The sequence below is a fragment of the Exophiala viscosa genome, assembly GCF_022695815.1.
Source record: "Exophiala viscosa unplaced genomic scaffold EDD37scaffold_2, whole genome shotgun sequence".
Classification (NCBI taxonomy): domain Eukaryota; kingdom Fungi; phylum Ascomycota; class Eurotiomycetes; order Chaetothyriales; family Herpotrichiellaceae; genus Exophiala; species Exophiala viscosa.
The window spans coordinates 75,322-90,328 of NW_026944354.1; the positions used below are offsets into that span (position 1 = coordinate 75,322).

At 51.6% G+C, this 15,007-nt stretch overlaps 6 protein-coding genes across 6 annotated transcripts; 4 read left to right on the forward strand and 2 right to left on the reverse strand.

Moving 5' to 3' along the window:
- Positions 1–1,513: 1,513 nt before the first annotated feature.
- Positions 1,514–2,389, forward strand: EDD37DRAFT_646260 (uncharacterized protein; the record flags this gene model as incomplete). Its single annotated transcript, XM_062817711.1, has 1 exon — positions 1,514–2,389. One exon carries the CDS (start codon positions 1,514–1,516, stop codon positions 2,387–2,389), a length of 876 nt encoding a protein of 291 aa, XP_062672435.1.
- A 12-nt stretch (positions 2,390–2,401) lies between these two features.
- EDD37DRAFT_219028 (amidase) lies at positions 2,402–4,245 on the reverse strand. The gene has a single exon (XM_062810389.1). The coding sequence runs from the start codon at positions 4,100–4,102 to the stop codon at positions 2,414–2,416; it is 1,689 nt and encodes a 562-aa protein (XP_062672436.1). The 5' UTR covers positions 4,103–4,245; the 3' UTR covers positions 2,402–2,413.
- EDD37DRAFT_219023 (alkylated DNA repair protein alkB 1) lies at positions 4,246–5,567 on the reverse strand. The gene is made up of 2 exons (XM_062810388.1): positions 5,218–5,567; positions 4,246–5,168 (listed from the first exon to the last, which is right to left on the reverse strand). Exons 1-2 carry the CDS (start codon positions 5,498–5,500, stop codon positions 4,390–4,392), a joined length of 1,062 nt encoding a protein of 353 aa, XP_062672437.1. The 5' UTR covers positions 5,501–5,567; the 3' UTR covers positions 4,246–4,389.
- A 330-nt stretch (positions 5,568–5,897) lies between these two features.
- EDD37DRAFT_219072 (Fusaric acid resistance protein-like-domain-containing protein) lies at positions 5,898–9,607 on the forward strand. The gene is made up of 2 exons (XM_062810391.1): positions 5,898–6,079; positions 6,136–9,607. The coding sequence occupies exons 1-2, from the start codon at positions 6,032–6,034 to the stop codon at positions 9,160–9,162; spliced, it is 3,075 nt and encodes a 1,024-aa protein (XP_062672438.1). The 5' UTR covers positions 5,898–6,031; the 3' UTR covers positions 9,163–9,607.
- Positions 9,492–11,703, forward strand: EDD37DRAFT_219048 (uncharacterized protein). Its single transcript, XM_062810390.1, has 3 exons — positions 9,492–9,650; positions 9,716–9,907; positions 9,954–11,703. The coding sequence occupies exons 2-3, from the start codon at positions 9,886–9,888 to the stop codon at positions 11,375–11,377; spliced, it is 1,446 nt and encodes a 481-aa protein (XP_062672439.1). The 5' UTR covers positions 9,492–9,650; positions 9,716–9,885; the 3' UTR covers positions 11,378–11,703.
- EDD37DRAFT_559632 (UDP-glucose 4-epimerase) lies at positions 11,576–12,511 on the forward strand (the record flags this gene model as incomplete). The annotated part of the gene is made up of 1 exon (XM_062813803.1): positions 11,576–12,511. The coding sequence occupies one exon, from the start codon at positions 11,576–11,578 to the stop codon at positions 12,509–12,511; it is 936 nt and encodes a 311-aa protein (XP_062672440.1).
- Between the last annotated feature and the right edge of the window lie 2,496 nt (positions 12,512–15,007).

Consider the following 15,007-nt stretch of genomic DNA (forward strand, 5'->3'; position numbering starts at 1 on the left):
GTATCCCACCAGCGCCAGGACTACAAACAAGGCGATCACGATGATCGCGATCACATAGTTCGACTGTAGACCCATGACTTGAGGATTCTGTGAGAGTTCGGGTGGCTAGACAAGAGGCCGAGGAGGACTGTGCTCGCGTGTGGCTGACCCTGCGATGAGCGACGGGTACGGAAGTCTCGAGGGGTGACGGTGCACTCCGAGCACGTTTGTGAGTCGAGTAGGACAGTGTTCGGAACCGTATGGGAGGTGGAGGACTCAACCCAGGGCCGGAAAGAAGGCAAGAACTGTCTGGGAGTTCTCTGATTCGTATGGGATGTGACCGAGTGCTTCGTGGGGAAAGGTCTCGAGATGATCGTGAGGAGGTGGGTTCCAAAGCAAACGCAAAGCTTCCGTGCGCTTGGGTAGCAATCTTGATTGCTTGGAGGGCTTGAAAGGCTCCGTGCCTTTGATGTCAAAGTAAAGGGATGATTGAGAGTGGCTTCAAGTTCAGACACGAGGACGAGCGGTGTGCCTTGTGGTGTTAGCTTTCGTGGTGAAGATTGATTGGATATGAGATGGCAATTGTGAATGAAACTGTCAGATGGAATGTTAGCAAGACTGTGCACGTAGAAGCAGTACATGTAGGATTGAGCAGATTGCAAGCCCAGCCTCGTTGCTTGGGCCGATGCAATGGCTGGTGGCAATGGTCGGGCGTGGTGGCAGGATCAGGTTGTGGAGGAGTTGATGAAAACACTTGCGGACGAGGCTGGGAAAATGACCCTGGAAGATGAAAATTATTCTGTCTGACGACGTAAAAAGCACTTTAATGGCACAGATCGTGAGTCAGACATCTCTGACGCTAGTCCATGATCGGCTAGGCTACCACCTGCAAGGCTGGGAATGACGGCCCTGCCAAAGAGGACGACAGGGTTCAGTTGCAACCACATCACCACCAGCAGAGAAGACAATATGAGCAAACAGGAGTCTGGCGACGTGATAGGCATGTTCCTTACCTGTTGGCAAAGAACCTATCCTGCCATGCACGCAGAAGTCGAACCGCGCTAAGCCTAACGCATAGGTCTGGTAACAATGCTGAATGCGGTCTCGTCAAGTTTGATTTCTTAGAGAAAACCCCATGCACGAAGTCCCCATCAACCCTTCATGTCAAACGAAGTGTTCCACTGTGGCCGTGTAATAACATGCATATGTCATACGCAGCTGGAGTATTACTTACCTCATCAACTCCTGGACCGCCGCATTGTGTCTGCTTCTACTAAACACTGTTTCGGTGAGATGTTTAGGAATGCAAACATGCTTACCTGCGCTTTGTTGAGATTGTTGGCCTTTGTGCCGCTTATAGACTGTCCGAACAAAGACGGGCCATCTGTCTGCGTGTGATGTTGACGCGATGAGTGCTTGTCCGACAAAGAACCACAATCGTCAAGCTAGTCCCATTGATACAAGATGGCCCGTAGCTGCAGGATCTTCCACGCTTTGGAAGAACCCCGGGGTGCTCCAATAACAGTCTTGCATGATGTTGTCCCGCGTTTCAGACGGCGACGAGGTTCCAGCTCCACAGATTGATACATCTTCCTACGTCAGTTTCGCAGCAGATGAGAACGTGCGGTCGCCGAGAACACCTACCTATGTTCCAGAATCGTCCTTACCGGAATTTATCATGCCGTCCAGTCACAGCGAGCCGTTCCTGAACACCAAGGGGGAATCCAAGAACAAGAGGTTGCCAGCACCACCACCTGAAGAGCCTTTGGCCTGGGTGTGGATATGTCACCTTTGCCACTCGCGGTACCCGCTCGGAGTAACTCGACGCTGTCTGGTCGATGGTCATTATTACTGCTCGGGGGAGACCGATCGTCCAAGTACCCGGAAGAAGCGAAAGAACAAGAGCTGCTCCAGCGAATTCGACTATGTCACGTGGAAGGCGTGGGGAGACTGGCGTCGGAAAGCCCTCAAAGTGGTTCAGAATCCCAAGGCCCTGAAAGGTTGCGATAGCTGTGACTTCCCAAGTCAATGTCGGTATCCAGCTGAATCTCACCCGATTGCCGAAACAAAGGCGACAAAAGTTGAAGATGAACCAATTTCTCACGCAGAAAAGGAAGAGGACAAGAAGAAGAGCAATTTGGCCACAGCGAACAAGAACATCGACTTCGACAAAATACTCAGCAGCATCTTTTCCAATGATGGCGAGGAGATATCCAAAAGGTCCTCCGGCGACAGTTCGACCACTTCACGAAAAAAGAATGGTTCGAAGAAGAAGAGCTCTCAGAAGGAACTCCTCCCGACACTTGAGGAAGAGATGACGATGGATGCGGCAAGGTTGCGTGAATTGATCGACATTAACCTCTGGACAGATCTGGACGATGTTGAACTCGAGAAGGTTAAGGCCGAATGATGACGGCTTATTTTCTACTTCACCCTATTTGCCAATCAGTCCACCGACATACTCTGCAATAGCAAGCATTTTCTCCTCGGTGTATCTTCTCCCCACAATCTGTACACTAACATGCGCCCCTTCGTATATTTCCGCATCGTAACTTTCATACACTTTCTTGTCCTCGTCGTTGATGGGCTTGTATCCCTCCGCATACTGGTCTTTGGTTTTGTCCGACGTGGTGACTGGTACGACAACACTTGTGTAGTCCAGCCCATTGACGAAGACGCTATATCCATAGTAAGAATACTTCTCCGGTCTTGCTGCAGGGAAAGGCGCAACAGGGCAGATGACCCCGTCGACTGGTTTGCCAGTACCTGTCTCCTGAGCAGTGCTGTTCCAGTAATCCATGTACTCCTTTTGAAAGCTTCGCTTGTCCCTATTGTTGGCGGATATTTCGGAGGCCGTGAACTCTTTGATAGGTTTCTCGCCATACGCCGATTTGATCTGCATTGACAAAGGCTCCCCTGACAGGCCAAATGCCTCGTGCACGTCTTTTCCGCCATCATAAACCCAGGTCTTGAGTGCAATCTCTAGCAGTCTTTCATGGGATGGTGGCTTCCACTCGATGACCTTGTGGCCTGCGCTGGTCAGGGCTTCAACAACCATCGCTACTGCTCGTGTGACGGGAGGCTGTGGGTTCACAATGCCGTCTGATTTCATTACCGCAAAGGTTAGCTGCCCTTTAGAAGACGAGGACTTGACTATATCGTAGACAGCCTGTTCCTCGGCGTCTCGCCAGGGCATGTGAACGACTAGAGGGTCGTGCAGCCATGGCGTCTGCGCCAGGATGGATTTGGTGAGCAGTTTGACAGATCGGGCAGTGGTGGCGAGGGGTCCAACAACCGATAGTACGCTGTTTTGGCCGTCCATGCTGTTTGCCATGCCTTCGTACGGCAACCTTCCGGACGTGGGCCGGATCCCGAAGAGACCATTGAATGCTGCTGGGATACGGATCGAGCCTCCAATATCCGTGCCGAAGCCACCGGGAGAGCCCTTCAAACCGATGAGAGCTCCCTCGCCGCCAGAGCTGCCACCGGAGCAAATGTATCGGTTCTTCGGATTCCAAGTATAGCCGATAATGTTGTTGACGGTCTCGCCACTCATGAGAGTATGCGGGACACTAGTCTTGCAGTATAGTACAGCTCCCAAACTCCTTAGCTCCTTCACCATCTCGCTTTCGTAAGTTCCCTTGCGGGGATCATCTTTGATGCCTTCGAAAGTTCCGATCCAGCCGACGTAACCCATCGTTGTCTCGACATCTTTTACATGGAATTGATCTTTCAGTGAGACGGGCACTCCATGAAGTGGACCAATGGTCTTCTTGTGTTGCGCATAGTAGTCGTCAAGTTCTTTGGCGGAAGCAATAGCTGCGTCAAAGAAGGTCTCGTGAAGGCAATTGACCAGTTGATGGGCCAGTGAAGCTCGATGGCAGAATGCCTCGGTCACAGATACTGCAGACCAGGTGCCAGCGGCGACCTTCTCAGCAATCCCCACGGCGTCGGTTTCGGTGATCTCAACCTCTTTCTCGTCGAGAAATTGTTGGATGTAAGGACCAGTGACATCCTTCTGCTCCTCGGCAGAAGGTATCTTTTGGAGTCGCCATTTCTCAGGGATCGACTTCAGTATTGCTTCTCTTTTAGCTTCCGCTCGGGACTGCCAGTCGGTGACCATTCCGGCTCTTGTTAATCTCGATAGTCAAGGAGTCCAAATTAATAATCTTGATGTTCTCAAGAGCCGCGACATGAGTTCTTAGAGATATGAACTGAAGAAGTGGTGACATTGCCCCTCCCAAGAAAATTGACGGAATGTTTATTGAGTTTGAGTGGGGGAGCTCCTGAGTCGCGCATCTCCATTGTCGATAAGTCGGCCATATACTCCGTATATCTCCTGCCTGTCTCGGAACGGTGCAACAGCGTTTATTATAGCAGACCCAGTATCGTGGTAACCTACCATATTCATCAAGGATTCTGGGCGGATGGATATGACTCTTGCATCTGTCGGACATTGAGATTGATGCGTTTGTTCCTCATCCATCCCTGCCAGACCTGGTATTTTGAGCCATGCGGAATGTTTGGCCAATCTTGCAACCAAACCGGACATGTATCTGACAAGATCTTGGGCACTGCATGCCAGGCGAATCTCGATTCTCCTGACATGACTACAGCGTCGCCCGACCTCAAACGTACTGTAGCTGTTTCGCTGCCGTCCTCGTTACCAACGATGAAGACCGCATCACAGCCGATGCTGATGCTGATCAAGTCCCTCTGACATTCCTCGCTAACATCTTTGTGTACACTCAGAGTGTCGCCAGGACTGTAAAAGTTGAGAATGGCAGCTTGGGCATCGACTTTGGGAAATAGATCTTTCAAAAGCGCAGCGATATCGGGAGGAAAGGCTGGGGGAACCTCGTCAGGATAGACTTTGTTCGTCCAATCGTATTGCCCTCCAAGTGTTGTCCATCGTAACTTTGACTCAAGCATTTGAGCAATGGTAATGGGCTTATGAATTGCTGGATCCTTGGGTGTCAGGAGAGATGTTGTGTCGACACCAAAGAACGAACAGTCGGCGGCGACTTCTTCGTGTTTCTCTCTTCCATCCTGAGAGACAGGATAGGAAATGTCGTAGTGAAGATGGAGATTAGTCTTGTGTGCTGGGTTGTTGAGATCACGGTGCAGAAGTTTCTCTAGCAAGGCAATCTGCATACGAGGACTGAGAAGAGAAGGCAGAACGTATAGACCTACATGCCATTAGACGCTCAGACGAAATCAGCAATAAGCGTAGCATACCAGGTAACGCGTTGACCTCGAAACCATCGTTGGGAGCTTCAACGACAGGCGCAAGGGATAGGTCATATCCCAACACGTCGTTGGCATATATGCGCTCGAGGCACTTAATTTCGCCATGCTGGAACTGTGTCGGAGGAGACAGGAGTGATGTGGAATCCGCGCCTGGCCTTTGTGGATCGATGATCCCATGTTCAGCATCTATCGAAGCAAGACATTGCTTCCGACGCTGCTTGAAGAGCTCCCGCAGGGCATCGGGAGGCCTTGCATGAGCATCATGCACCATAGTCACCGCGGACGGCGTTGTTCATAAAAAGCGCTGAGTGAAATTGGTTCTGGCTGTAATCAAGTACGGTTGGAGTTTTTCTGAAGCGAATATTTTATTATATTTATCCTGACCGCCACATGCTTTGGGGGTATGCACTATGGAATCTCAAGAGGCGAAAGAGCCCGACCTGTGGGAGTAATACATATGTGTTCTCGAATGAAAGGGAATGACCTCCGCAGGATGCCACAGACGACAAGGTAGATCAATGCTAGAGGAGTTATTTTTCTTTCCAGCATTTGTTTCCAGGTGTGTACAGGTAGGTGACGGTGAGGATACTGTATCTCGGTACAACATCGGAGCGGCCTGAGACCTGTGAATGAGGCTGACTGCGAGAAGGCCTGACAACAATTAGAAGTCTCTCGTCTCTCGTCTCTCGTATTCTCATGATATGGACGTGTCACCATTGGACTCTTGCTGCTGGCATTTTCTAAATGAACGTCTCTAAGCTTGTGGCAATCTTGCCATCGGCTTCCGAACTTCGTGCAAGACATGGCTTCGGGTGATGATAGAGACTATGCGCAGAATCCCAGAGCCAGTGTGAGTGAACTTGCAAGTTGATCTTGACTCGCATCGCTGACTTGGTTCCAATACAGCTGCGCTATTCATCTTACATCGATCCATCCACGGGCGCAAGGCTAAGCAGGACATTCACCTTACACAGTTTGGACAATGATAGCGACGAAGATGAACGACATGATGCTAGCGAGACGGCTCCCCTCCTCCAACCATCGCATGCATCTCACCAGAACGGCGGGTCATCATGGCAGAAGAGGTTGAAGATCAAGAGTAAGGAATATGCTGGGAATGTTTGGGACTTCTTACGGTCAGACACGGGTAAAGGAATCTTCAAATTCGCACTGGCATACCTCTTGGGCAGTCTGGCGACCTTTGTTCATCCATTGAGCCACCTCTTTGGTCGGCAGAATTCGAAGCACATGGTTGCCACGATCACAGTCTACTTTCATCCGGCGAGATCACTCGGGAGCATGCTCGATGCTTTTTTTCTCGCTACGACGGCCTTCCTCTACACTGCCGTGATCTCTTTATTGAGTATGAGTGTCGCTGCATTCTTTTCCGATGTCGTCCATCTGATCGAGCTGGGGCACGCTATCGTATTGATCGTCTTCCTGGGTGGAGGCCTGTCTTTCGTGGCGTGGGTCAAGCTGAGGAAGAACGATCCTCTGGTAAACATCGCATGTTCCCTGGCGTCACTCGGTATCATTACGATTCTCACCAAAGAAGGAGCTATTCAGGCTGGAGATTACTCAGTAAAGACAATCACGCAGATTCTCAAAATGATCGTCGCCGGAGTGATCGTAACGACTCTGGTCTCAATCCTGATATTCCCTATCTCCGCCCGAGCAAAGCTGAAGAAAATTCTCCTTGATTTGACCGACTCGCAATCTGATATGCTTGCACTGATCACAAGTAGCTTTCTATCTGGAGACGAAACAGAGTTGGAAAACAGCGTTATTGTTGGGATCAACGAGCGGCACAAGAAACTCTCATCTACGGTAGCCCAGAACTTGAAGGAGTCTAAATACGAGCACTACCTGTTGGGTACGGAGCGGCAAGCATTCATCGAGACAAGGCTAGGACTCTGCACTCAACGCATTTCTCAAAGTATAGGCGGCCTGAGGAGCGCTGCAGCTATGCAATTTGTTGTCATCAAAGAGCCGGCATTTGGCTCAGGAGCACGCTTCGAAGGTATTGGCAACACCACGCCTCTCTGGATGAACTCACTTCAAGGCTCCAAGACTGTTGATGATGATCAAAGTGCTTCTCCTGCCGACGGTTCACACAAGGACTTGTCCGAACCAGTCCGCTCACCTGCTCAGATCTTCGAGCTGTTCATTCAGAATATGGGTCCTGCGATGCGGTCGCTAGCTTTCACGCTGAAGGAGATCCTGGAACATTACCCATTTGATGCTTCCCGGAATTACGCGGTCATGGCCAATCCAAAATTCAAAATCAGCCTCGAACGTGCTTTGGACCTGTACAAGAACAGCCGCCAGAAGTCCATCGCTGCTCTTTATGGGCGGAAAGATATGGATCGTTCGCGACCATTTACAGTCCAAGCCGACTGGGAAGATGCTGCAGCATGCTGCGGACATTTCTCCTTCTCACTCGTACAGGTGGCTGAGGCTATCAAAGAGTATCTGGTCATCCTTGACGAGTTGCAATTGGAGGTGAACGAGCTGCCTGCTGGTCGAACCTGGCATTGGATGAAGTTCTGGCGGTCGATCAAGATGGAGGACGAATTCCACAGCCTTGATCCTGACTTTGCGGAAATCGTGAAGAGAAGCGGCGAATTGGACCTCCATTTCACGAGCAGGCCTATCAAGGGGGCTCGCCAACAGGAGATCTCAATGTGGCCTGATCGTTCTCGCGTCAAGCAGGTGTTCTTTCAGAAAATATACGAAATCTCCTCCTTCCTGGGCCGCGATGACATCAAGTTTTCTCTCAAAGTAGGCTTTGGAGCTATACTGTACGCTTTACCCAGCTTCGTGCCTTCAACGCGTCCCATCTACTCACACTGGCGAGGCGAATGGGGTTTGTTGTCTTACATGCTTGTGTGCAGTATGACAATAGGTGCATCGAATACCACCGGCTTTTCGAGAATACAGGGTACATGCCTTGGGGCTGCTATAGCCGTGGCTGCATGGGAAGTGTCGAACGAGAACCCTTTCGTCCTAGGTTTCATCGGCTTCATCATGGCATTATGGACAGCATACATCATCATCGGCATGGGCAAAGGCCCCATGGGACGCTTTATTCTCCTGACCTATAATCTCAGTGCACTATACGCGTACAGTCTTTCTGCTCAGGACGACGATGATGGTGGAGACGAAGAGGACTCGCGAAACAATCCTTACATTGTCCAAATTGCCGGACATCGCGTCGTAGCGGTGATTTCTGGCACCATCTGGGGCCTGATCGTTACTCGGCTTATTTGGCCAATATCCGCCCGACAGAAACTCAAAGATGGCCTCTCGCTGATATGGCTGCGTATGGGACTGATCTGGAAGAGAGATCCGTTGGCTACTCTCATCGATGGCGTCCATCCTGACCGGTACATGAATCTGCGCGAAGAGTTCTATCTTCAGAAATTCCTAGGTAAGCTTCAAGGTCTGGCTGAAGCATCGAAAAGCGAATTCGAGTTCAAGAGACAATTCCCGCATGCGACATACGCTCGGATCCTCAAAAAGACAGCAGAAATGCTGGATGCTTTCCATGCTATGAACGAGGTCATTATGCAGGATCCCAATGCATCGCCTGGAGAAGAAGCACTGCTCAAAGCCACAGCTATTGAGCGAGCGCAGCTCTGCGGGAGGATCAGTCACTTGTTCAGCGTTCTTGCCAGTTCGATGAAATTGGAATACTCGATCCCCAGCGATGATCTGCCAAGTATAGAGCATACCAGGGACAGATTGCTGGCCAAAGTCTTTGCCTATCGCTGGAATGACGCGCAGGAGCAGAAAAGCCGAGACGAGGATTATAGTCTGCTGTACACATATGCTCTGGTCACTGGACAACTCAACCTTGGGATACAGGGTGTGTTGAGGGAGGTTGAGGAGCTGTTTGGTATCGTGGACGAGGAGGCTCTCAGGCTTGAATGAAAGAATCCACCGAGGCAGCGATCGATCACTAACAGCCAAAAATAGGGTTCTTTGCTTGTTGCCTGTGTGTCACTTTATTTGGTTCGCTTTCGTGACACAACCATGTACGGAGTACATCTCTAGCAAATGCTCGACAGTCGTGGAACCGGCCCCTACGCCCCCCCATACGGGCTTTCTGCTCGCGTTTTGCTACGTTAATGCATGTCGATATCAGGGCTTGCATCACTTGGATTACCCTTCTTCGTTGGGTGATACGAGGCTGGGGCTAGGGCATGGGTGCGAATCTACTGTAATGACCCGCGGCCACAGCCCGGCAGGTGCCTGCGCCCAGAAATCAAACGCAGTGGAAACGCGTCATGCCAATGCCAATGCCAATGCCGAACGCCCCGGGCTCCGGGCTCCGGGTTGCCTTTAAACGCCTAACTTACGCCTAGAGCCTCGTGACTGCCATGCCATACAGTAAGGCCGTGCACTTTTACAGCGGGGAGGTAAGACTGCGTTGCCCCGTGGCTGTGTTCGCGCGGACAATCCTTACAAACATAAATGATTCCAGGCACCATGTGGTCGACCTGGTTGTTGGACGTCGTGGTGGTATCAAAAGAATATGAAATCTTTCTCAGTGTCTTAGGTCTCGCTTTAGTGTCAGCGAATGCTTGTGACTCGGAAGTCTTGAAGTACTAACGTTAATCCTATTTGAACGAACTCAGAAACAGAAGAGCGAAAATGCTGGATGAGAATCTCCCGAGTTCGTATCTCTCTCAGACCGTCGTACGCCTTGCTAACGTCTGCAGCGTTCGTACTCGACCCCTCGAAGGACAAGCCGAAACAGCAGTCAACTTTTCTCTTCTCTCAGCACGGCGCCAATTTCGAGCCCGCGTACACCTTACGCCAACTCGACCCAGAGCAGCATGCGTCGAGGAATAGATATGCTGCTGCCATCTACGATGCCTTCAACCCTGATGTCCTTTACGCGGAGGTCCTCCTCATTCCATCGTGGACACAACCACCCCCGATCTCCGAGCAGGCCAGGTTAAACGGCGCAGTTCCACCACCTCCTGAGCCTAACCTGCCCACCGAATTCACTATTCAACTGTACAATCCTGACCAGCAGATCAAGGTGACGCATAGACCAGCAACTTGGAATACCGCGGCTTCTTGGGAGTTTGAAATACCTCAGCAGACCTTTCGAGCACCATCTTGGTCGGCACTGGATCGAGGTCAGCATGATCCGGCCGCGTCCGAGATCACGCCCAAGATTGCATTCAGGTGGAAGAAGGACAGCAAATTCTCAAAAGATCTCGCATGCTTCCTCTCAGGCAGGAGCACAGACGTCGTACGCAAGTCGAGAAGCAAGGAGCCGGACATTACAGTGTCAATATTCAAAGGTCTGAAAGAAGTCACCCTGTACGAGCCAAACCTGCAAAGAGTCGAGGTAGAGGACCTGAAAGGGTTTGAAGTGGTCCTACTACTGGGAGCTGTGGTCATTCGGGACGTGTATTTCGGTCACCTCAAGGAGACATTCAACATTTCCACAATCGGGGGAAAACTGAACCCGACAAGTCCCACCACCGCCGCTGCTGCTCTGGCTTCTGACCTGCGCCCTCAGTCATCGTCACCAGGCCAGCTCGCAGGTTCAGCACAGCCGGGTCCCGTACGCGATCCCCGTGTGCCTCCCACTGATCCGCGAAGTCAGTGGGAAATTGATGCGCAGACAGCCCTATTACAGAGACAATATGCAGAGGAAGAGCGAGCGAGGCGAATTCGGGAAGAAGAGGCAGAGCAACAGACCAGGAAGCTACTAGAAGCTGAGGAAGCGGAACGACGAAGGCGGCAGCAAGCCCAGATTGACCAAGAGACTGAACGTCTCAAACAGTTGTATGGCCAAGAAGACTTCAACGCCCGCCCCAATCTGCCTCCACGAGTCCCTCACCAGCAAAGACATCACTCTGAGTCGACACAGTCGGCATATGCACAGTCTCAGCAGGCACACTATCCAACAATACCGTCTACGACTTCATGGGGTGGTTATTCTGCCGGCGGTCCGAGCAGCGGACCCTACATGTCAGGCGCCGCTGCTTCGCAGTCGAGTTTCCTCGCTCCCCATCCTGCTTCAAACCAGACTTTGAAACAGAAAACAAGCATATTCAATTTCCGCCGACGCAGCGACCATGATTCGAATAATAGGCTGCAGAGAAAGCGAAGTGCCGTTTTCTGATTTTATCCGACCTTCCTCTTTAGTGAGTGACTGCCGCGTGCCATTCGGCTAAAGGCCGATCAAGGCCGTGTCGCATCGAATATGTCATCATTGTGACGAGCTTCGAAACACACATCTATTCTTGACCATATTGTCACATTCTCTATGCGTACTACGTTTACTCGGACCATTGAAATATTCAAACGTACACAAGCGAACATGGCAGGCTCCCTAGGCAAACGTATCGTCTTTACCGGCGGGTCAGGCAAGGCCGGTCGACACTGCATCCCATATCTCCTTGAGAAGGGGCATCAAGTCCTCAATTTGGATCTCATCGATTTCCCAAAAGACCATATTCCCGCCGGGAAAAGTGTTTACACCATGAAATGTGACCTGACCGACGGAGCTCAAACGTTCAATGCTTTGTCCTCACTCTTTTCCATGGACGAATATGAGCTGCCGAAACACCCTGGCCCGCCAGACGCTGTCATCCATTTCGCAGCGTATGCTCGTAATATGATTGTGCCCGATAGCGAGACCTTTCGCGGCAATGTCATGAGTACCTACAATGTGATTGAGTCTGCCTGCAAACTCGGCGTGAAAAAGATCGTCATTGCCAGCAGCGAGACAACGTATGGTGTATGCTTCACCCAAGGAGACGACGATTACCATTCATTTCCCTTGGATGAGGAAACCTATGATCGGAACCCAATGGACACCTATGCTTGCTCCAAGCTGACTGGAGAGCGTATTGCCCGCAGTTTTTCTCGCCGCTTCAATAACGACATCTATGCATTGGTCATCGGCAATGTCATTGAACCGCACGAGTACGAGAGAGATTTTCCACGCCATGTGGGACAACCCGATACGAGAAAGAGGAATGCTTGGAGTTACATTGACGCCAGGGATCTTGGGCAAATATGCGACTTGTGCGTCGCAAAATCTGGATTGGGATTCCAGGTATTCAACGCCACGAACGATACTATCACCACAACCACTCCCACGGAGCAGTTTTTGAAAGAAACATGCCCCGACACGCCAATCACCAGGAAGATGGGCGAATTTGAGGCGCCTCTGTCGAACAAGAAGATACGAGACGTACTGGGATACAAGGATGTTCACGACTGGCGCAAGTATTACACTCACAAAGAATGAGTTACTTTTATATGACAACGGAGGGGATCGGACGAGCTGGACAACAAAAGGTGTTCGACGGGTTGTAAGGACTGGCAATATCTGCTGGAAAAAGCCTTGCTTGGTAGATTCCATAGGCGGGAAGGCGCCCCGAGCCGCAAGATCCAGTGGAAGTGTCGTTGTTGACGGCCAAAACATTGAAGTAAGCAACAGGAGGTCATCTCGAACAATGTGAATACCACCGTGCAAGACAATTCTTGGTTCATGTACTCGTAGTTTATGGTAATATCGAGAAATCGTTGCAGCAGTGTATGAGTTTCGTCGGTGATTCTTCACGTACATGTACATTGTATTGCGCCGTGCAACTGTGGCCAGGTAGTGACCACCGAATATCTGTTTAGGTTCCCCAGCCACTCAAAACTCAGGACGCGACGGTGAAAAGGACCATTGCCAGCAAAGCACACCGATCCATACAACCTTGCGCACAACATCCCCACGAAGACAATGTCGCTTATCTGATCGCCTTGAGCGCCCGGCATCGAAATATCCTCGAATCATGAAATCACGACGAATTGCAGCCAGTGCATTCCACGTTTCGACCGAGGTCTAACGGATGCGCCTGTGCGCCTAACTTAAGAGCCCTGGCCTCTCTACGAACCTGTCAACCACACCGGCCCGCGCCATGGGGAAGTCCAGTTCGGACCGTCGTCGAAGTGGTTCAGAATTGTCCTCTAAGCCCGCCCGGCGCGCCAATGACGAAGATGGTCCTTCTAGATCACGTACCGATAGTCAATCTATGACTTCCTCCTCGCGACGCAAATCCAGCCGGCCAGACCCTTCTTACAACGGCGACCATGCGCCTGCGGAATCAAGTTTCGCACCCATATTGACGGACGAACCGTCCGAGATATCAAGCACGCATCCAAGTCAGCACACAGCCGACGATTGGGAGCAGATACCTTCGCGCTCACAGAGGGTTCGCGAAAGCGAAAGATCTCCGGCGTACAATGCAAGACGGGGAAACAATGATCAGTACAATGACAGCAACTCAACCAGAAGACACAGCGAGCCAAGCCGCCGTGACTCGCGAAGGTCTAGCAAGACGGATAGGAAGAGCAGCACACGCGGATATGGAGAAAACGAGGCGTCTCTGCCACAGAATCAATTCCCTGGGGAGTTTCCGGCCACTTACTCGCAACCCTATCGACCACCGGGCCTGGCTGCGGAATATTATGGGGACGGCGGAGAGTCAGTCGCTTTTCAGCCGGGAGTTCGACCAGTTCCACCCAGCATTGTCACCAGTGCTGAACAGGCGCATCTGATGGAGCCGACCATTGAAGCCAAACCTCCGCCTGAGCCGAGCACTTTAGGTGCGGTTGGCGCCGCTGCCAGCTTTTTCGGTCCAGACGATTTCAACCACGTCTCCGGCGTTCAGACCATGCCCTCGAAGCTTTTCCAAAAAGTAGACTCTAAAACAAGCAAGCCACCCGTATACAGCAACTCTGTGGCATCTCCGAAACCGAGTCCGCAGGGCATTGTGCCAACTCGACTTGGCGGAGCATCGACGGGAGGTGGTTATCAGACGCCTTCGCGACTCCCAGCTGGCGGATCCTACTCGGGATCCCACCCCGTCTCAGCACCAGCCGACTTTGCGCAACCCCAGCAGCAGTCCAATGCAGCCTTGTATGGCGGTGCGGCCCTCGTAGGTGCAGCAGCTGGAGCCTTCATGAATTCTCAATCCCACCACGAGCAAGCGCACAGCCAACATTATTCTACTGCCACGCATGGCCCACAAGGCTCCTTCCATGGCCACTCACCCTATCACTCCGCTTCAGTCCAGCAGGTTCATCGTCACAGACGGCGTGGACCTCTCGGTAAACTTGTCGATTGGTTTCGGGATCCTGATGCCGTGGCAGAATACGAGCAGTACACTGAGGCGATCGGCGTTTGCAAATATTGTTTCGATCCCATGAGCTCACCGGCAGAGGCGCCCCGCCGACATCACTACCATCGAAGAGTGTCATCTTCAGGAAGTCGGTACGGAAGCTCGACTCGCGTTGACAAGGTGTACAGATACTCCTCCGATGAAGAAAGACGGAAGCGGTCTGGCACAAAGAAAATCGTGGTTGGTGGTTTGGCTGGGTACGGAGCAGCCAAAATTGGCGATGCTATTCTGAAGAGCAAGCACGATTTCGACGATAACCAGTCCGTGAAAACAGGCAGACCAATCAACCGAAATCGAGTCAGTTTCCAAGACGAGGAGTTTGGCCGCTCTCGTCGATCCAGACGCTACTCGTCCTCCTCCGACGCCTACAAGCAGAAACATGACAGTGATCGAAAGACCAGCAAGACTTCAGAGCGACATAACAGGAGCAGTGCGCGACGACGTGATTCCAACTCGTCGCCCCCTTCACTGCATGCGTCCCGAGGTGTTGCAATAAGTACTGCAGCTGGCGCTGCTGCATTAGCAGTAGGAGCGTCATCTGCCGACAAGTCATCTCGACGTCGAAGTAGGAG

Coding starts and splice junctions, on each gene's coding strand:
- EDD37DRAFT_219028 (XM_062810389.1), bottom strand. CDS start 4,102: ATGGTCACCGACTGGCAGTCCCGAGCGGAAGCTAAAAGAGAAGCAATA.
- EDD37DRAFT_219023 (XM_062810388.1), bottom strand. CDS start 5,500: ATGGTGCATGATGCTCATGCAAGGCCTCCCGATGCCCTGCGGGAGCTC. Junction 5,169..5,217: donor CGAGGTCAACGCGTTACCTG/GTATGCTACGCT, acceptor AATGGCATGTAG/GTCTATACGTTCTGCCTTCT.
- EDD37DRAFT_219072 (XM_062810391.1), top strand. CDS start 6,032: ATGGCTTCGGGTGATGATAGAGACTATGCGCAGAATCCCAGAGCCAGT. Junction 6,080..6,135: donor CGCAGAATCCCAGAGCCAGT/GTGAGTGAACTT, acceptor GTTCCAATACAG/CTGCGCTATTCATCTTACAT.
- EDD37DRAFT_219048 (XM_062810390.1), top strand. CDS start 9,886: ATGCTGGATGAGAATCTCCCGA. Junction 9,908..9,953: donor GCTGGATGAGAATCTCCCGA/GTTCGTATCTCT, acceptor TAACGTCTGCAG/CGTTCGTACTCGACCCCTCG.